At 39.2% G+C, this 21,341-nt stretch overlaps 2 protein-coding genes across 3 annotated transcripts in view; one reads left to right on the top strand and one right to left on the bottom strand.

Annotated features, from left to right (window-relative positions):
• Nucleotides 1–6,026: 6,026 nt before the first annotated feature.
• Nucleotides 6,027–11,069, top strand: LOC108676470 (out at first protein-like). The gene is made up of 5 exons (XM_018164545.2): nt 6,027–6,243; nt 7,570–7,683; nt 7,960–8,284; nt 8,514–8,629; nt 9,463–11,069. The coding sequence occupies exons 1-5, from the start codon at nt 6,142–6,144 to the stop codon at nt 9,613–9,615; spliced, it is 810 nt and encodes a 269-aa protein (XP_018020034.1). The 5' UTR covers nt 6,027–6,141; the 3' UTR covers nt 9,616–11,069.
• Nucleotides 11,070–13,472: 2,403 nt separating this feature from the next.
• Nucleotides 13,473–21,341, bottom strand: part of LOC108676469 (OTU domain-containing protein 3) — a 15,771-nt gene continuing 7,902 nt past the window's right edge. For both annotated transcript variants that reach the window (XM_047882923.1, XM_018164544.2), the window contains exons 4-11: nt 20,920–21,068; nt 20,617–20,729; nt 20,183–20,317; nt 19,523–19,610; nt 18,044–18,148; nt 16,756–16,878; nt 16,147–16,226; nt 13,473–15,896 (exon numbers count right to left, since the gene is read on the bottom strand). In XM_047882923.1, the coding sequence (XP_047738879.1) occupies nt 15,726–15,896; nt 16,147–16,226; nt 16,756–16,878; nt 18,044–18,148; nt 19,523–19,610; nt 20,183–20,317; nt 20,617–20,729; nt 20,920–21,068 (964 nt within the window). In that variant the 3' untranslated portion in view covers nt 13,473–15,725. The remainder of the gene's footprint in view (nt 15,897–16,146; nt 16,227–16,755; nt 16,879–18,043; nt 18,149–19,522; nt 19,611–20,182; nt 20,318–20,616; nt 20,730–20,919; nt 21,069–21,341) is intronic.

Below are 21,341 nucleotides of genomic sequence, written 5' to 3'. Positions count from 1 at the left end.
TTGCATCCTAGATTTTTACTAAATTTAGCAATTCCCACTCATTCACTCTACCAAAAGGAGACCCAACTAATTCCTTACTCAGGAATAAGCTGCAAAAATTTGCAAAAATTGCAAAATTGCCAAAAGCATCTGCAAAAAATTTCTAAACTGGGCGATCATCAGCCACTGGTTCAGTAACGAGTTACTTTACTGGAACTGGAAGAGTCAGAGGCTAGAGTTTCTACCTGCCTCAGACTGCTTTGTGAGCAGAGAGCTCAGTGGATTTTCTCTTGTTCTTTTGCATGCCAGGCCTTTGAGCAGGACTCTACAGGAGTCAGGATTTCATCTTCAGAAGTTACTGCGCTCATGGAGGCTCATTGGAGAGTTCACATAAGTCATTTTTGCCATGATGAAAACCTTCAAAGTTACCCTTTCTGGAAAGTGGAAAGACCAGCACCAGTTCTACCACCAGGCACCAGAGGCAGCCAATCTCCCAAAAGGAGAGCCTGGAATTGCTGAGGAAAGTGAGGATACAGCTGTTGATGGCAAGCTTGGTGTCTCAGGGATGCAAATTAGATCTTTCAGTTCCTCCCTTATTGGCAAAGGTGGTTCAATGGGAACCCCGACCCCAAGCACGTAGACCTTCTTTGCAGGGAGGTCCATGCTGGGTGGACATAATCATAAAGATCACAGGTCTGCCTGATGGATGACCGTTGGGTCTGAGAGCTTGTTGTGGGTTTAGTTTTTAGCTTCTTGGTACAGGATGCTAGTCACTAGTCGAGTAGTCAGTGCTCTGTGACTGCTCTCTTAAAAGAGATCAGTACTCCAGTAGGGCGGTAGCTCCGTGCAGGATTTGAGGAGTTTTAAAGGTGACAAGTATTAGTAAATGGACTCAAGACTAAATGCTCACTTGAAGCAAAACATAATAGGTAAATGAATGCTGGTATAGCGTCCCTAGTCCCTACCTACTTCAAAGTTCAAACACCTAAAAGACAAGCCTTGATTTTGATAAATATGCCAACAACAACAGTAGATAGAACATAAGTGGCAGGCTGGCAGCAGTAATCAAATTTGTGCATGGCTGCCATGCTGCCCATGCATGCTTGTGTACAGGCATGGAATATATCTACTTGGCGAGCCGCGACTGAATTTTTTGAGCCGTGGTTCTATGGATTTGCCAGCCGTGATTCCATTTATATGAGCCGTGATTCCATTTCACCGAGCCATGAGCTCCATATCTCGACCATGAAAAGCCATTTTCAAGGTGCAAATTCATTTACAAAGTCCATGCATGTGTTACCCCAAATCTCTAATTTTACCCTTAAACAGTCAAACGGCAACAATAAAATTTGTCTCTACTGTAAGTTCAGCACTAGCCGCGAGATTTCATACCTACTGAAATTATATGATATTAGAGCCGCGAGATTTCATACCTACTGAAATTATATGATATTAGAGCCGCGATATTTCAGACAAAAATAGGACTTTTCCAGACTAGTCGCCAAGTAGATATATTCCATACTAGCAGTCTGACCACTTTGACATGACCGCAACTATGGGCGATCTTCAACAAAACGTTTTGTTGATTTGTTTACATTACGATGTTTATGTTTTTTCTGCAAGATATTTTTGGCGGGAACGGTAAAGCAATGCGGATTGCGGAAGTTGAAAATTTTATGAAATGACATGTTTGCAAAGTGCAAACCGCGATTTTTAAATCAAACAAAAATTTATGACATTTAAGCCGCGAGATTTCATACCTATTGAAATTATATGATATTAGAACCGCGATATTTCAGACAAAAATAGGACTTTTCCAGACTAGCTTGTGTACAGGCAGTACAGCTGTTGCATGGCAACCTACAGGCTACAGCTTGCCTATCCTACCTGACTTCAAAGTTCAATATGAATAGAGTAAAAAATCTAAATATTTTCTGTTGTAATTCTACTTCATCATTATGGTTACCTCCCCCCTGGACCCCCCATTCCCCAACATTGCAACAAATTAAATAGAGTAAATTCTAAATTAATGCATCTCAAATTACGTTGTAGCTCTTGTCTTTGTAGTAGGCCTAGCTACATGACATTGACAATCCAGAAGAATATGCGCTTTTGTATCGGTATCCAATGTATTGCATGTGGTAGGCTGGTAGGCTACATTGATCCGTCATCCGTGTTGCTCATATTGAATCTATATAGGTAGATGGCTCTTGATACCGGCATGACCAATTCTGAGTCTTGCAGCTGCACACTCTAATCTGCGGGACTTAAAGCAGACTAGCAGAGCCAAGGGCGCAGTCTGGGTTCTCGAGCACTTAGAGCAGCCAGAGCAGGCCAAGGAGAAGACGAAGATCAGGTGCCTTCGTTTGAAGACAAAGACACACTGCTCTCCTTCCGCCGCTTATGGCGCGACATTGTCGAGGTTGAAATTATGATTCTGTTGAATGATTCCTAAATAGTAAGCATCAAGATTCTAGACTTTCAAAATAAGATATTCTGGCTATGCAGCTCACCACGTCCGTCGTCGACCGCAGCTCAAACCGGAATCCGCGAGACATTGTTGACTAACGAAATACGAAACGTATTCGAAGGTGTAAAAATTGTAAATACCTTACGTGTGTGTGGTATGTCAGTTGACAAAATTTAGCATTACAGGTCGCTGAAGCGAAATTTGAAATAAAGTGTAGTTATTCGCTCCAGGACTCCTATGGCTTCATATTTATATATGTCAATATTTTATTCAATTGTTTTAGTTTGGTCGTGATATGCAATCATTTGCGCGGAACAGCCGCAAAAGATTTATGGCAGGATTTAGTTTGCGATAACTTTATAAAGTTAATAGGGAAAGCGCAGCTGTTGGCCACAAAATTAACTCTTAAACTTGCCCTGTAGCTTATCGCTTGGCCTAAAAATTCACAGCTACACTAGGCGTCAGAGCTACGATGCCGTTGACACGATAGAAAACACTCGTGCCACTGACACTATAGTTCTGAAAGGGCTTAATTAAAGCTTGAGCGCCATATGTCAGCAACCACTGCTGACTCCTAAAGTCAGGAGTCTTCATGGAGGCTACATCTGAAATTCTGAATGAACGCTTCTCCACATTGCAGTGGCCAATGACCGGCTCCATTCCCCGCGCGCCACGAGATTCTACGTCGCTGCAGACAAAAAGATTAGGTTAGTTTCAGTGAAGTTTGTTTGACTGGGGGCCAACTTGGAGGTAGGTTCATTCTGTGGTGAAAACTTCACTGACTTCAAAAGTGGCTTCTGATTCGGATTACGGCGCGTATTGCTCTGAACACAGCGCTTCACAGAATACACTACCTGTACTGCTGTAGGCTGTAGCATGCCTGCGCACGGGAACGAGCAGAAATATGAAAGTTGCGGTGGTAGTCGGTAATGCTGGCCACTAACGTGAATTCCTTTATATAACCTTGTGAGAAGATAAGTTGGAGTGTGGTTGAAGATCAAAGTTGCCAACGGATAACTCGGAAAGGCTCGTGGTCGTGGTTCATGGGAGTACGAGTAGTTTAAAAATCGTTGCTGTGGCTCGTAAGGTTCAGTAAAATTAACTAAATAATATATGAGCTCCGTTTAAGTTTTCAGTAATGTACGATGAGAAATCTTTACATTCAAACGTACATATAAAACGCATATAAACCGAAAATGTTATGTAAATTGTTAATTTGATCGCCGAGCAGCTGAAGTTAGGCGTCACTTTTATTAGTATAGTACGTTAGAACAGTATGATATCTTCGGCATTGAAGAATAGGACTGTCGCCGATTCTTGTACTTTTCTTTGCGCGTGTTTGTAGGGACACCAATATTCGTTATACATTCTCTTGTTCATTTTTTCCTAAAATAGTTAGCAGTAATTTATAGCGGGTATACCGGTACCGCTAAATATAAGCTAAGAAAAATACGAACAGGGAAACCTACGACTAATTAACCAGCGGTTGTTATGAACCATGAAATGAAGCTAGTAGCTATTTCAAACAATCGTCAGTCTTGAAAAGATCCGGTCAAATGACACGATTTTAGATCTGTGAACAAGTCACAAAAAGTTAGAATCGGCGACATGCCACATCTGGCCTACTCTTTAGCTCCGACATCGCTATGTTAATGTTATGTTATGTTATGTTATGTTATGTTATGTTATGTTATGTTATGTTATGTTATGTTATGTTATGTTATGTTATGTTATGTGTAGGNTGTTATGTCATGTCATGTCATGTCATGTCATGTCATGTCATGTTATGTTATGTTATGTTATGTTATGTTATGTTGTGTTGTGTTGTGTTGTGTTGTGTTGTGTTGTGTTGTGTCATGTCATGTCATGTCATGTCATGTCATGTCATGTCATGTCATGTCATGTCATATCATGTCATGTCAGGTCGTAAACAAACCCGTCATTCCCATGACGGATTGGTCGACTGGTTTGATCGCATTTCGGTGATTGGGTAATGCCCGTGACGTCACAGGCGAACAACGAGCTACATCCGCAAAAATGGGCTTCTGATGGGTCAACCTTATACTAGTTCAACCATGAGTGGTGGTCTTCGGCAGGCGACCCAGGCGCGGGTTCGATCCCAGCTCTGTGCGCCAGTTTCTGGTCAGAATCGGCGAGGAGGCCGGGCGGTTAAGCACAGCAGAATTCGAATCAGTGAATTGTGAGTTCGAGACCGCAACAAGCTGTGGATGTTCTGCGATGTTAAGAATCGGCGACAGGCCAATGGCCTAATAAACGCTGAAGCCGCTAGTATTATTATAAGGTGTCTGTATTAGTTCAACCATGAGTTCAACCAGCATCAGAGTTAAGAGTAAAAACGGCAAACATCGCAGAGATGCACGAAAGCTCGTTTGACGAGAACCTGATATGTTATGGTGGCATTTAATTTTTTTGTGAAATTCAGTCTAATGGCTGCCATTATAAAAAATTATAAGTCAGCCCAATAGTTTGGTTGTTTTTCGTTTTCGATTTATTTCGCTAATCGCACGAAATAATCGCATTTTGACGCCGACAATGTGTTAAGGAACTTATTGAAACATTACCATTGTAAACATTTTTTTTTCAGAGGATTCGAGGAGGTAGATTTTGTATAAAAATCGTTAGAAAAAGACACTTTTTGAATTGAGTTCACGAGCAATATTTAAATTTTGAGGCACACGTGACGTCATATGCGGAACAAAATACGTCCTGCGCAAGGCTGAGATGCGCGTGAGTCAATCTTGTATTAGTTCACCCATAGTTGCGGGTTCGATCCCAGCTCATGGCGTCAGTTTTGGTCAAAATCTGTGAGAGAGAGCCGGTCAGTTAAGCACTGCAAAAACTGGTGCAATGAGTTGCGTGTTCGAGACCGCAACAAGCTGTGATTATTCTGCGACGCTGAGAATTAACGACAAGTCTAACGGCTTAATCAATGCTGACATCGCTATTATTTATTATTTTTTAGTTTCATACCTTTATTCCGGTATAATTTTTCCTGCCATTTCGTTATTACTTCTCGTGAGATTTCTCGACTCGTCCCATTGCCCCGGTTCATTTTGCGAAAATTATTACGAGGCGCAGGAGTTTAATCACTTTTGCCTCGGTATCAAAGTTTCATGAAATGTTTCCCTATGCATTTCACTTTCATATTTTCAAAGATAAAGCTATGAAAAATTTACATGTTCAGACTTGAAATGCCTAGCACCCTATCGAACCCGGTCGAAGTCTAGTAGCTATTTCAAACTATCGTGTCTTGAAAAAATCACGACAAAGGACATGCTTTTAGATCGTCTGTGATAAAGTCACGAAAAGTACATGAATCGGCGACAGGCCACATCAGGCCCACTCGTCAGCGCCGGCTTCACTATCTTAAGTTATATTATTAAAATAGCCAGATAAGTCAAGCTTTGTTAAACTAGTATGTACCATGGTTGAACTAGTATAGTTCAACCATGTAGTATGTACTAATTCACCTACGAGTCCGACGTTGTTTCTGATGGATAGTCTTTCTGTGCGGCATAAAATGAGATGCTGGCGTTACGGAAAACGGAATTATCGGCATATCGCAGTATATATGTATAGCGCTACTGCGCTAGCCTTCTGTTTATCACGCTAATTGCTGTCCCAGACTCACTGTTGTTTACGGCTGCGCTTTCCCAAACGCCAATGAGTAAATGATAATTATGCGTAATATCCCCAAATTACTTCTACTGTATTGCATACAAACTCTAAATTTGATTGAGGGGAATGAATTAGTTGTAAATGTGAAATCATTGGTGAGTTAGGTTCGGTGCCTATGTTATGTATAACTCACTCACTGAGGTCCGAGACTCCGAGTATAAGAAAAGAAACGTTTGATATTGTTTTTCAAAGTTCTGATATGAGCACAATTTTGAGAATTAATTTTTGTTTAAATATGAATCATTAGTCTGTACTATATTACCTAATAAATTAATGATCATTAGGCGGTAAATGTTATATCATTTTCGTTGCATCAAGTTCAAGTTTATGATTAGGTATATCAATCAACTAATCAAGTTTGGCACTACTGGAATGGCATGCATTTTTGCTCATGTGACTGAAGACTGATCATGTTAATAATGACTATGATGTTATTGCTAATTGCTACCACATTCAGTCATTCACTCCAGCTGCCCAGGCCCCAGCAGTCCAGCCTGGCCTGTGCCTGGCAGCCTGAGCAGCCTGACACTGGACCACACTGCCTTACAGACTCAGTCTTACTACACCAGGCTGTCACCAGCCACTGTCATTGTTTAAACCAATTAAATTTTTCTGATCCTATAATCAAAATTCAGAAGAGTAGCTAACAACCAGCAATATTTTAATCAAGATTTTGAATCAAAAACTAAAATCTTATAGTATTTCCGCTACTTTGAAGCTGTAAAATATCTGCTATTCCTAATAAATGTGAGAGATTTGGAATAGGCCTACCTCATCCTCAAGAGATGAGGAATACTTGGTGAAGTTGGTGGTTGGTGCGGATGGTGCCAAATCTGAGAGTGAGACTGAGAGGAATATCTCAAGAGAGGAATACTTTGGTGCTAGTAGGGTAAACGCGGTATATTCCAACATTGTAGGTAATTCCGTCACTTCTGTAGTTTTCCTTTATATTAAGCTTTGTTTTAGTTCCATGCATTCATTGATGGTTGAAATGGTGACGTCATACATTTGTTGACATTCGAGCCGCAAGATTTCATACCTACTGAAATTATATGATATTAGAGCCGCGATATTTCAGACAAAAATAGGACTTTTCCAGACTAGCTTTGTTGCCAAATTTGAAAATAATCACTTGCCAAAGCCAAACCACAAATATGTTATATGTATATAAATACTTGCCAAGCAATCCTCTGGCTATTTTTGATTTTTGAAGCCTCTAAATTTCTGAATTCTGTATTATCTCCTATGTTAATTTGGATTAAACCTGTTACTGGAGCTGCAAAGATTAGCCATTGAGCTGTGCAAAACTTTATGCAATGATTGCCTCAGTTGTCCTTTAAATAAAGATTCAAATTCTCCAGGGACAAATAACAATAAAAATAACAAAAATAAAAATAGAAATAACAATATATTTTTTTCAGACAGGAGAGATTTTTAAGGAGAAGATCTCCTCAAACAGCAGTGATGACTGGATCTCCTTGGAATACACACAAGCATACTCAACACATGTCACTCATATTCTTGACTTCAAACAGGTAATCTAAATATAAAGTATATTTAGATTTCAAGAGTCTAAAAGTTGTTGTAAATATTATAATTTAATACTACAATCTAAATATGTTATTATTGCTGTCTCTAATGAGATTCAGTGTATGACTAAAAAATGAATATATATTAGCTTGCTTGAAACAGGAATTTTTATTTTTGATTGAAATACTCAGAAGTTCAAGGTTGTCAGTTTGATGCATCAATAAATGGATTACTTTGCTGCTGCCCTCTGTATGGAATTTCAAGCAATTTTGCATTTCCAGGAACTTCAAGTGGTTCATGTTGTGAGGTTAGGTGAAGAGGAGCTAGGTCAAAAGCCCTTCCAGCAAATGTGTTTCATCTCCAAGTTCAGCAGAGATGACTTCATCTCTTCAGATGCTATGAGCAAATTGAGGCAGAAAAATCCATGGACTGTCCGTACTCCTGAGGAGAACTTGGAGACAGATGAGCTGGATGTTGATTTAAGCATTGATGTGGACACAGTTGGAGCGGTGCTGTCACCTCATGTCTCCTCTCTTTGTAGCTCATCTCCTACCACCACCTTTGCCAGCAGCAGGGACTTGAAAAGCTGGCTTAATTCACGCCATGGTAAAACTTATTTATATTTGTAGAACTTCAGCTTGACTAATTTATGAAACTAGATCAAGACCTTATTAACCTTGAGTTATTTTGATGAGATAACAAACGGTAAGTAATTTAGCTATAAAAACTCATTGGATTGATTGATTATTAGTCACCTGTTTAAGCAGTCAATTATTGTCAGTTAATACCTTCTACAGTATTTATGATGAAATATAATGCGACAATAATTTTTCAGATGTGGATAGTGACTGGGCATCTCTCAGTGATGGAAGTCATCAGCTGCCAAGCCGAGGTGTTCTCAGCTGTAACCAGCTGACTGCTGCTGCTCAACCTTGTATATGCCAACAACAGGTGATTTTTTTTTGCTTACTGGTTAAACTCTTTTCTGTCAGATCGGATATTTCTAAGCTCGCCTTTGAGAACACTTCATGATAGTCTCATGTTTATTGAGTTTATTTAGTGATTTTTATGGTATAATGTAGTGCCCCATTACCCCCACTCATCTTCCCCATTATCCCTTCTCACTTGCCTCATTACCTCCTATTACGTGTCAGGCCGTGACCGCCGTGTTCTCCATTACCTTCTCTCACCTACCCTATTACATCCTCATACTTGCCCAGTTGTGTGCCTCATTTTCTCCTCTCACATGCCTCATTACCTCCTCTCATGTGCCTCATTACCCCCTCTCATGCACCTCATTACATCCTCTCATTTGCCTCATTACCCCCTCTCATGTGCCTCATTACCCCCTCTCATGTGCCTCATTTCCTCCTCTCATGTACCTCATTACCTCCTCTCATGTGCCTTATTACCCCCTCTCATGTGCCTCATTTCCTCCTCTCATGTACCTCATTACCTCCTCTCATGTGCCTTATTACCCCCTCTCATGTGCCTCATTACCTCCTCTCATGTGCCTCATTGCCTCCTCTCATGTGCCTTATTACCTCCTCTCATGTTCCTCATTACCTCCTCTCATGTGCCTCATTTCCTCCTCTTATAGCCTCATTTCCTCCTCTTATGTGCCTCATTTCCTCCTCTTACTTGCCTTATTACTTCCTATTAAGTGCCAGGCCGTGTTCTCCAGTACCTCCTCTCGCGTGCCTCATTACTTTCTCCCATGAGCTGCATCAGCTCTTCTCACGTACTTTAAAACCAAATCACGCACCTTGTTACATTGTGTGCAGGTGTGCCTGTGGTGGTATCCGTGTGGCCTGAAGTTCTGCAAAGACCGCGACGACTCCGGCAAGGCCATCACGTATCGCTGTGGCATTAGAACCTGCCGGCGCTGTAGAATATATTCCTTCTATGCCGCCACTCAGGCTCAGTGCATTCGCTAAAACCTTCATTATTAACTATAATAATGCACTTACTGCAATTAAAATCTTGCATGCCGCAACGTAGTCACAGTGCATGCAGTGAATGGCTGAATGCTTCGGGATTCCTTAGGATTGAATGTAGCTCATTGATTTTTTCACAATTCGATACTTGGTAGTTTTTATCGGTTTAATTTCAAGGCACCTCAGGGAGCTAGTTAGGTCTGGTGTTGACATTACATATCATTGAACTACGCCGTGATTTCCACGCACAATTCTCGTTCTGGTGAAGTTTAAGTGTTTGTTAATGTTAATTTTATACACTTCTGAAATGATGACTGGGTATTTCAGACCATGTTTGGTGTGCAGCTGTTTAAGTCAAACTACACGAGTTCGTTTATATGTTCATATTCCGGTATTACCAGATCATAGTTTAGATATATAAATGTTTTAAGATTATTTCCACATTAGGTTATGCGGAGAAGACAGCTCAATTTTTTGCTTTGTCGCACCAGATTTCAGTTGACGATTATACGTTTTTATAATTACAATGTTATTTAAATGCTGAATCTTCTAAGCAACCGAGCTGTTCTTATTCGCTAGATATTTCGAGTCAATATTTGTCACGGAAAGCTCTGCATATTGTGCAGGACCGCGCAATCTATTTACATATTTAAATCATTTTTAGCATTTCTAAAACTGAATATAATTTATAAAAGATCGGGTATCGTGTAGTGCCACAAATAGAGGTTATTGTATTATAAGTCGTTTTCGTGTAATTAAGGATGTGTTACTGAACTATGTGCCACATTATCTGCATATACATACGGCTAACAAGCATAACGAGTAATGCGACTGCATTTCTAAAGATTTTTTTTATTTGTTTTCCTTGCGACGTAAGCCATCGTTATTACTACTTAGTACTTCTGTTATGAAATTAATTGTAAAATAGGTGACTGTAGGGTTATTTTGCTTTTGATCTACCATGTATAGCCTAAATACGTTATGTAATTAATACGTCATCTTTAATTTATTACATTCCATTGTTGCTATCGAGTCTATGTAACAATAACTGCTGAAATGAAAGCGAGGTCTACAGCTGTTGAATTGCTCAGTTTTGGCCTGATTCGATGAACATTCTAAAGATCTTGTTTATTTAATGATAAGAAAATTATTCAAAAGAAAGTGTAATTGGTTTGGGAATTTTTTTGATCTTTTGAGTTCACGCAATGGCTCATCCTCGTTTTTTTAGCATACATGTAATGTTATAATACCCGTGATCCGCGCGCATCGTACACCAGGGATGTACTGCTCTCTTCTCGCCATATAGAGCATGATTGTGCTAAGCCTAGTTTCCCGGTGATTAAGAAATGCTTATCTTTTGCCATAAGCTTTGTTGTAACTCGTTTTGAGAAGCATCGCTTCTGTGCGACCATGCAGCTGCTAGAAAATTATTGAATACACAGCAGGAAGCTAGACTTTTGTTCTGATTATTCCCTATCTATTGCTATGTTGACATGAAAGCGATCAGGGAATTGAAGCCTTTTAAAGCGCGAAGATCGATTGCGAACTGCGTTTTTAATTAACAATAACAGTAGGAAAAAATATGAACACTTGATTTGTATTAAAAAATTGTCATATCTAATCAGCCTTGAAAGTTACGACTTGGCGACGAAAATTTGGTAATTAAATAAAACTTTACATTTCAATGCGATATATGTATTTGTAAGAAAATCAAATGCAATTTAGCTATAAGTTCAATGTTGTTAGAGGCGAAAGATCCGAAATGCACTGAAACACGCTGAAATTACCTTCACTGTTCGTGTCAAGATTTGGTTTTGTTTTTCGTTGAAATCGTTCAGATAATCCACATTTGAGGCCCTACAGTAAACAATGAACTTGCATAACATTCACTTAGATGGTATGTCAATTCGACAACCTTCTAATACATCATATCGTGATCATTTATAATTGTATTTCTACCTGAAAATAGGAGCTCGATAATCGTCATTGCTGTACACGGTTTGTCCGATCCTTTAATTACACAGAAAATCCTCGAAAGTTAGCGGATTAAGCAGAAATATATTGGCCCATATTGAACAAGTATTTGTGTTTCACCTTTATAACTCAATTAGTTCTCGTAATACATTTTTTCTGTCGACCATTTCGGTTTATTTATCGTTGCTTTGCAATCGTTTACATTCTGAATGAATTAAATTCAAAGCCGTCGTACTTACGAAAATTTCTTGCGCGCCAGCCCTCAGTGTTCCACAAGAGGGAAAACGTAAGCATAGACACTGCACCATGTGCCTCACCAACAAATAGCGGCGTTAAAGAAAATTGAAATCATAAACATTATTCATAACACGAAAAAGCAGAGACTGTGCGGCGAAGTGCAAATCAATACTTGAGCAACTTTTTAAATTCGAGGTGTATCATTCAAAATAAATTCACCATCATGCAGCTGACCTAAGCTCGAAGGAGCACAACGTATCTATATATTGAACAACACAAACAAAACTTATTAATCAAGAACATGACATTTTGTTAGCATCCTCACTATCGTAAATGATGACGCGTCAATGTGTCAATGGCGACGGAGTGTGATGAACGAGTCCAATGGCTAAGGAGATTAATTCCACGGGTGTTGCACTACTTCGGTCGATGACGCACCAAATGTGTCAAGCAAAGAGGCACATAGCCGTTCAGTCGAGAAAAAGACGCACCGCCGTTCACTCCAAAATTATCCTGAATCCGAAAAATTCCGCACCAACGAATGCTGAAAATTCTAGCACATTCACGGCGCTGAAACTGGCAATAAAGAAGCGGCGTTATCGCCTCATAGGGACAACTGCATTGCATTAGATCAGCAATAGACGAAAAAAAACCGGTGAGCAGCAGCAGAAACGTAAAAATATGTGAACATGAACGAAGAAGGTACAGCCGCAATTTCCAAGAAGGGACAGATGAAAAGCTACGGGATAGAAGAAGGGAAAGGCGTTAGAGCAGCTGCAATGAAGAGGGGACATGTTCAGAGAAGCAGGGATGAAGAAGGGACAGGTTCAGAGCAGCAGGGATGAAGAAGAGACAGGTTCAGAGGAGCAGAGATGAAGAAGGGACAGGTTCAGAGGAGCAGAGATGAAGAAGGGACAAGTGAACAGTAGCAGGGACGGAGAATAGAATTGAAGAGCAGCGGGGACGGAGACCCTCGTAGAAGATGTCGAACACACGAGACGTCTTGACTTTATTACTGTAGAACTATTAACGAATCAATTCTCCTAGAATTAGCGTAAATTATTATCTAAGCTTAACGGCTCACATATAATTCTATATATAGCTTCTCTTCATATAGCTACGATAGCTTATAATAACATTTGTTATCATACATGAGAGGTAGTGCGTGGTCCAAGTTCCTTGGCGCCAAATCTTTGAACATTTCACATGATCTTACTTTCAATGGTGATCGTTGCCGCTGTTGGTATGCATGTTGCAGAACATTAATGTTTACTTGCCAACATACTTGCTTAATATGTAAAGTGTCCGGCGCATCATGCTCTGGTATCTATACATTACATCGTACTACCCATGCAACATTAAAGCATTTAGTTCAGTTGGCGATGTTAACATAAAATATTTCACTTAAAGCGCCAAATATTTTGCTAATCTATAAACCACTATAAACATTTGTTTCAGTTCCTGATTCTAAGAGATTTAGCTTCTGTTTAACTTACTACATGATTTATGGAATTCGATACATTTACGGAGAAAGTACGCTAAAAAAGAACTCACCATCTTTGAACAAAATAATGAATATAAGTTTCTACATGGAGTGAATAGTTCGTCCCATGGTCATGACGTGGCAATCGCTGGCACGTCTGGTCAAACTTGACACGTCACCTCTGGAGTCATGGAAAACTCAAGTAGGAATAGAAATAAATAAATAGGAAGGAAGCGAATTGGACGAAATAAGAAACACGAAAAAAATAATGGGTGCAATGATGAAGAAATTAAAGTATCACTTCATTAATGTCATTGTATATCGCTAAGCTGAAGTACATCTTCGCAAACAACAATCAATATCAATAATAATCAATATCAATAAATAATTTAAATCAATAATTCTAGGATAAAGAAATAAAGTCTCGGCTCGAAGTCCGCAGTTAGAATACATTCTCTGGTATTAACTGTACTATACACGCATAACGATGGTCGTATTTGACTGAACTGACTTTAAAAAAATTCGATTGCTATGTTCGTGTCGCTGGCTTTTTTTCGGACAATTAAATAGCACTGATAATCCCTTACAGATTCAAGAGCACGAAAAAGTGTAGGTACCACTAGAGCCTAATTAACAAGCACAGGAAAGATTAATTTCTCTCTTACAAGTTAATAAACATTCAGAGGTATTACAATACAAAAAAAAAAAAATTCTAGTAATTTTGTGCACGGTCACGCAAAACTTAGTTGAAAAATTCCGAGATGCAAGTCGTTGAGAACGAAAGACGCTTAAATCCCTTGTTGGGTCGTTGTCCATAACGTGACACTTTCTTGCCTACAGAACTGGCAGAGAGCGGACGTAGCAATAATTAACTCTCATGCCGGACCAAACAGTCAGGATAACCCACAAAAGTGCATCGCTTTTCTCACATATTTCTCTCCGTGGAAAGTTTTAGTATCATTAAGAAAGCCAAATCCAGGACAGTGACCAATTTGTAGTTACCTGCGACAAGACGGCTTAGTGAAAGCTTTAACGGAATCTTAACCCACTAGGTTAGCAGCAACCCGTTACCTGATTTGAACAATAATAGTTAATTATAGGCAGGATATGAAATAGAAATAGCCGAATGATAATTAGCACGATATCCTGACAGCCTAACTAGTCAAGAGAGCAACCGGTTCGACCAGCCATGAAAAAAAATGGAGCTCAAAAGCATCAACAGGTTAGAAATTTTTCAATAAACATCAAAATGAACTATTTGTGTTGCTTAATCTGCTAAATACGTAACAACATTCTAATTCAGCGCCAAAATAAAATAACTGCAACGTCAAATAAATGTAATACCACGCTGAAATATGACCAGAATGGTCAAGTCCAAGCGAAAACATTGTTTGGGCTACTGCACCAGGCGTTTAATTCAAGCGAACATATTGCACTTGAATAATGTGTTAGACGTCTCATTCAAGTGCACACATTTTACAACACGAATATCGTTCCAGACATTACATTCAAGCGCAGATATTGTACTTCAATACTGCGCCTAAGATGACAAATACGAGCATTAAGAGCTCGTTGAAATATTGCGGCGGTCGTTATCCGCTAACACAAATATATAATCTGAAAATAGTGTCAGATATCGTTGATTTGATGTTGTGTTAAAATATTCTGTCAAATTTAGAACTGAAGCTCAAGTATCTTATTGAAATATTGCGCAAGAGGTCGCATTCATCAATAGTATCAAGTTGAAATATCACGCCAGACGACGAATTCAAAGCTAAACATTGCACTGAACTTCCATATTAAAACACAGAACGTGAGAAAAAAATCCGTCGTCTAATGAAAAGGTAACACGAGTGAGTCGCGCAAACTTGCCAGCATCCTTGAAGAACGAAAAAGTAAACGCAGAACAACAAAAAATGGACCATGAGTTGCTTTTGAATCAAATTTCAGCTAAAGTCTTGAGCAAAAGTTTCCATAATACAATTTCAACGTGTTGACGATAGCCTCGATTCCAATTGATTTACAAGTGCAGTCTTGAGTAGGAAGTTTTCAGGAGTAAATTTGGTAGGTAAGGAGCGGGAGGTTAGTGAGCTCAAGTGTTGAAATTGCGCGCGAAGTAGAAGCTTCAGGCTCACAGACGAAGTTCATTCGAACCCAAGAAAGAGGTTCATCCAAGCGATCAAGTTCATCCAAGCGATCACAAGTTCTACTTCAAGGAAGAGTTTCATCCGAGCGATCAAGAGTGAGGCGTTACTGAGTTTCTTTTAGCAGATGATGATGGGTATGTGCCAGCTGGAGGTTGATGGGAGTGGCTGCAAACAAGCAATGCTGGGTTTAGAGGGTTCATAATGTCAGCTCGAGGTTGATATGAGTGGCTGCAAGTAAGCGTTATTAGGTTTAGCTTGTATCCCACGGTTCATATGCGAAGGCAAGCAATGTCAGGTACGACGATGGTGTGGCAGTCGTCAGACATTCCGTAATCGGAGTCGAGCGACGCGTCCTCGGCCTCAGAATGACGTTTGCGGTCGCGCTGCTGTTGCTTCTTCAGTTGCTTCTTGAGCTCCTGACGCTTGGTGTTGGATATGTGCTGCAATAATCACCAGTTGAGGTTAAAAAACATAAGTACCCTATTCAATACTTTCTTGCCAATATGAAGTTGAACAAAACGGTGTACCCATAACGAAAAGTTGCAGCCACAAATTTAACAGATAATTATTGCTATAATAATATTATTTTTTGAAAAGTAATAAACGCTTAAAAGAAAATATACTTAGCCTAATGTATTGTGGATCACAATAAATCGAAATGAACGCTAGAAAAGGTAATTATCCACTCACAGGTTGTTTCAGTTTGGCTTGGAGTTTTTCAGCAGTAGAGCCACTGCCTCTCCAGCCATCTTTAGGGGCTTCCATTGTGCCTGCACAACGTGATCTGCGTTTAGCGTACAAGGAAAGCAAACAAAAAGGACTTATGGACTCATCCCAACAATGAACAATTTACTCTAAAGGCCTCATGAATACACAGATATAACGCCAGAGGATGATATTCAAAATTGTGTGTAAAAGGATGCTATTTTATCGACAATTGAGAGGATTACCCCAGTCACTGAAACACTTCGAAAAACATATCAGTCGCATTCATGAGTTGCATCGTTCCTTGAAGGAGGCTTTGAAAGTAATAGTGTTAATGTTTCTCTTACGTATCTATACCTTATTATTTTTCTTCACAGTGAGACAGTAAGGGCAATAGGAATCACAAGAATGGATAGAAGATGCAGGGTAATTCATGATTTGATAAATATTGGTAGTACGAAATGATACCTTAAAGTTACTGAACGTAGCTGAAGTGCCACATACCGTAAAAATTTGGAACAATTACTAGTAGCTTTCAGAGGTTAGTAACAGAGGGAAAGTTATCAATAAGAAAAATCTTGCATTTGAACAGACTTGTGGACTCGGCGAGAGCGAGGGCGGCCGCCTCCTGCCCCAGGACTCTGCTGCCGCTGCCGTCCTCGCGCCACAGCGCCGTCACCTCCCCCCTCCTGCGGCCCATCTCACCCCCGTGAAGCTCTGCAAAATTTCTAACGTTAAATTTTGCATGGATAGACATTGCATTGATAGACATTTTGCACTGATACCCGCGATTTTGCATTGATACATTGATAGATTTGCATTGATAGACTCCCCCCTCCTCCGGCCCATCTCCCCCCCCCCCTGAAGCTCTGCAAAATTTTTTACGTTAAATTTTGCATGGATAGTCTAAGTTGCTGAATAATTTGAGGGTGTTCCCGATATTGCTATATGAAAGAAATCATCACTTGAATGTTGAATTTTACGTGAATATATATGTTCATGCTGCTGAATCATTTGCTATTGTATCCTCGATATTGCTTTAAATAAAATAAATAAATCACTTTAGTGTTGAATTTTGTCTAAAGTTCATTTTTCTAAATTAACTTACATTTGGTAATCGGAATTGATTGGAGATAGCAGAGAAAATCAATCATAATGGATCATTTTTTTGCTCAACCAGAAGGCTGAATAGTGAATAAGGTCACCAAACTCGATCTGAATTCTAAAGGAGTAAAATTTACGAACGGGAGAAACTTGAAGATAGTAATGGTAGAATATTAATTTTTTTTTTCTCAGCGACTCTCGTACTTTCATGTTCACGGCGGCGCCCACATGAACATAATTCTCCCATGACCACAGCGATGCTTACATGAACATAATTCTACATCATGACCACGGCGGTGCCCACATGAACATAATTCTCCATCATGATCACGGCGGCGCCCACATGAACATAATTCTCTATCATGACCACGGCGGCGCCCACATGAACATAATTCTCTTCATAATTCTCTATCATGATCACGGCGGCGCTCACATGAACATAATTCTCTATCATGATCACGGCGGCGCCCACATGAACATAATTCTCTATCATGCCCACGGCGGCGCTCACATGAACATAATTCTCTTTCATGCCCACGGCGGCGCCCACATGAACATAATTCTCTATCATGACCACGGCGGCGCTCACATGAACATAATTCTCTATCATGCCCACGGCGGCGCTCACATGAACATAATTCTCCATCATGACCACGGCAGCGCCAACATGAACATAATTCTCATGATCACGGCGGCGCCCACATGAACATAATTCTCATGACCACGGCGGCGCTCACATGAACATAATTCTATTAATTTCATGCAAGCCATCACCCACCTCGAGGCTTCTCATGTATATGCACAAGCAGCGCTTCGATAGCTTCGTCAAAATTGTAATTGTGCTCCTCCAAGAAGTGTCTCACGAGCTCCTCGTCCTTGCAATCTGCAAAAAATATAACTCAGTACTCACTGCAGTGAGTGACAGAGAGCGAATTTTCTCGTCGACGAAAACTTGAGATCACGGACGGACGGACAGACGGACATGGCGAGCACAATAGTGCATTTTTTCCATAAATGAGAAAATGCGCCAAAAATGATTTTTTTGTATTACTATTAATCTAAAAATATCCGGAATGCAGAAAATTCTTAAGAGACTATGAATGTGAAGTTATCCCGAACATAAATTGATCACGTTTCGACCATCGAACACAAACTTTTGAACAAAATAGCTGCAATAGATAACAATAGTTGCCAATTAAAAAATAAAAACTTGAAGCTGGTCTTCACTCAACTGCTTTTGAGATTTATATAGAATTTTGAAAGGCTTGCCTGAAATTAGATTCAATGTTAACATACTACTCCAGAAGTGTAGGAGTGAAACCAACTATTTCAACCTACAAAAAAAAAAAAAAAACAGACAAAAACTCCCAATGAAGCCAATGCCTGAACCAAAGCCAATATTTTAATCCTAGATAATGGATAGTATAGTAGTTTTCAATTTTCATTGTGATTCCTATAAGTTATAGAAAGCAATCAAGAAAGATAAAAAGGAAGAAAATGACAATAAGTGTAATTCGAGAAAAAAAACAATAGATTCATTAGAAGGAACGTCATTAAGTATCATTAAAAGAAAGCAATCAAGTGCCATTAAAGATAACGCCATTAAGTGTCACTAAAGAGAACGCCATTAGTGTCATTAAAGAGAACGCCATTACGTGTCATTAATGAGAACGCCATTAAGTGTCATTAAAGAGAACGCCATTAAGTGTCATTAAAGAGAACGCCATTAAGTGTCATTAAAGAGAACGCCATTTAGCGGCCATTAAGTATCATTAAATAAAAGGCAATTAAGTGTCATTAAAGAGAACGCCATAAAGTATAATTAATGAGAACCCCATCAAGTATCATTAAAGAGAACGCCATCAAGTATCATTAAAGAGAACGCCATCAAGTATCATTAAAAAGAACGCCATCAAGTGTCATTAAAGAGATCGCCAAGTATCATTAATGAGAACGCCATTAAGTGTCATTAAAGAGAACGCCATTTAGCGGCCATTAAGTATCATTAAATAGAAGGCAATTAAGTGTCATTAAAGAGAACGCCATCAAGTGTCATTAAAGAGAACGCTATCAAGTATCATTAAAGAGAACGCCATCAAGTATCATTAAAGAGAACGCCATCAAGTGTCATTAAAGAGAACGCCATCTTCATTAAAGAAAACGCAATCAAGTGTCATTAAAGAGAACGCTATCAAGTATCATTAAAGAGAACGCCAAGTATCATTAAAGAGTACGCCATCAAGTATGCAAGTCTCACTGGTGCAGTGCATGAGACGTATCTCGAGCTCCCTGCGCTCAGCTCTGTCCTGCTCCAGCTGCTTGTTGCCGCCATTCATCACCAGCAACTGTGAACAATAAACTCTAGTAAAATAAAACTCAAGCATTATTTATTCCTCATTTAAAAGTCCCGATCATTCGTTTGGATGAAGGTAAGGTATTCTCTTTTGAATATTCTAAGATTAATATTCCAAGATTTTGAGAGCCTGAGGTGTTTTCATTTTTCAGTTTCATCTAGAAGTGCTCATCTAGCGTAAGAAGATATATCTTCATATTATTTTTTATACATAGAATCAAAATTAGGATACCCATAGAAGAAACGAAGCAAGTAGTGCTTCGCGAGTTGAAAGGCAGCCCAGTTATCTTGTTTTCCAAGGTAAGAATCTAACAATGAGAATATTTTATGCTTTACAGACCACAGATGTAAATCATTTCTAATGTGTTAAATTCGACTTGATGTCAACTTCAACCGCACAAATTATAAATGCAATGAAAATTCTTCATGAGCTGTATAATAAACAATATTTCTGACTCCAACGAAACTACAAAGCAGCAGTGTAGTCAATATTTATACAAAAGTAGCAATATCACAAGTTTAACTAAAGTATAAGAACATTAGTGGCTATGCCTGTTTGCTGACCGCAGTTCGGATGTTCGCAGGACTGTTGCTACAGTCGCCCATTCTGCGGACGCTGTTGTAGTGGTCCCCATTGTGATAAGAAATATGCACTTCATAAAGGTTGGGATCAGATTCACTGTCCTCACTCCCACATATCTGCAAGGGAAGAGGTGTAGTTAGAAGGGCAGTTCGTTCATTCAATTACAATATGTGTTGCTTTACAGAAGAGTAGGTGTTTGTTCACCAAGTAATCAAGACTCCAGTTGATGACCAAAATCGAACTGTGAGTTTGAATAAAATCTGTACTAATATACGGTAGGTATAAGTTAATAATACAATAAATACCTATTGAAAAAACAGAAGTAAGAAACAAATGTGAATAATTGAATGAAAAATAATAACTGAACTGCATGACAGCGAAATTTGTTAGATCATAAAGCTGCTAGTGTACTTACCGTCCATAGAGCCGTGTTTAGCTGATGGATGACAACCATAACGTTGTGCAGCCGCGCAAAAGCCACAATGCACTCATTCCCACCAAATGTGCCAGCTTCTGACAGCCTCCGCACTATGGATAGTTTTGTGAAATTATTATCTATTAGAATGGATTCCATCAATGACATTTAGCAACAAACTTAGGATATTCAATTGATGAAAATACAGAAAACAGTATTATTTGCAGCAATTTTTTTTTCTTACATTGATAAGAACACTCAATAAACTCATGAAAGGTCATTCATTTTCAACCTAAGACTCACAATGATCATGAAAGCTCACATCATCCTCTACAAAAGGCTCAAAATGCATCCTGTTATTTTGCATGTAAGCAACAATTTCTTTGCGGTGTTTGAAGTGAGTTGCACGACTGCCGTCCACTTGGTCAGCCAGGGCTCCGAACAAGCAATTTCTGCATTTAGGAAAAGAGAATGAACAAAGATGGTTCTTGAATAAAGTTCCAGTTCATGGAAAACTTTTCTGTACATAAATTAACATAATATAGTAATTATTTGAACTATACAGTGGGGGGAAATAAATATTCGTACACTTGAAAAATCGTATTTTAATGTATGTAAGTACACAAACTTAAAAGGAAAAGTGATTTAAATTATGTATAGAGACGCATAGTATTCAAAAATACTATCAAAAGAAATTAAATCTCAATGCAACAAAAAACAATGCA

The sequence above is a fragment of the Hyalella azteca genome, unplaced genomic scaffold, assembly GCF_000764305.2.
Source record: "Hyalella azteca isolate HAZT.00-mixed unplaced genomic scaffold, Hazt_2.0.2 contig11629, whole genome shotgun sequence".
NCBI classification, from domain to species: Eukaryota; Metazoa; Arthropoda; class Malacostraca; order Amphipoda; family Hyalellidae; genus Hyalella; species Hyalella azteca.
This window is presented reverse-complemented; position numbering and strand designations above follow the sequence as displayed.

Excerpts from the sequence above, each read along its gene's own strand:
- LOC108676470 (XM_018164545.2), top strand. The coding sequence starts at position 6,142 with ATGATAATTATGCGTAATATCCCCAAATTACTTCTACTGTATTGCATA. Across the intron at positions 6,244-7,569 it reads TTGTAAATGTGAAATCATTG|ACAGGAGAGATTTTTAAGGA; the intron begins GTGAGTTAGGTT and ends TATTTTTTTCAG. Across the intron at positions 7,684-7,959 it reads ATATTCTTGACTTCAAACAG|GAACTTCAAGTGGTTCATGT; the intron begins GTAATCTAAATA and ends TTGCATTTCCAG.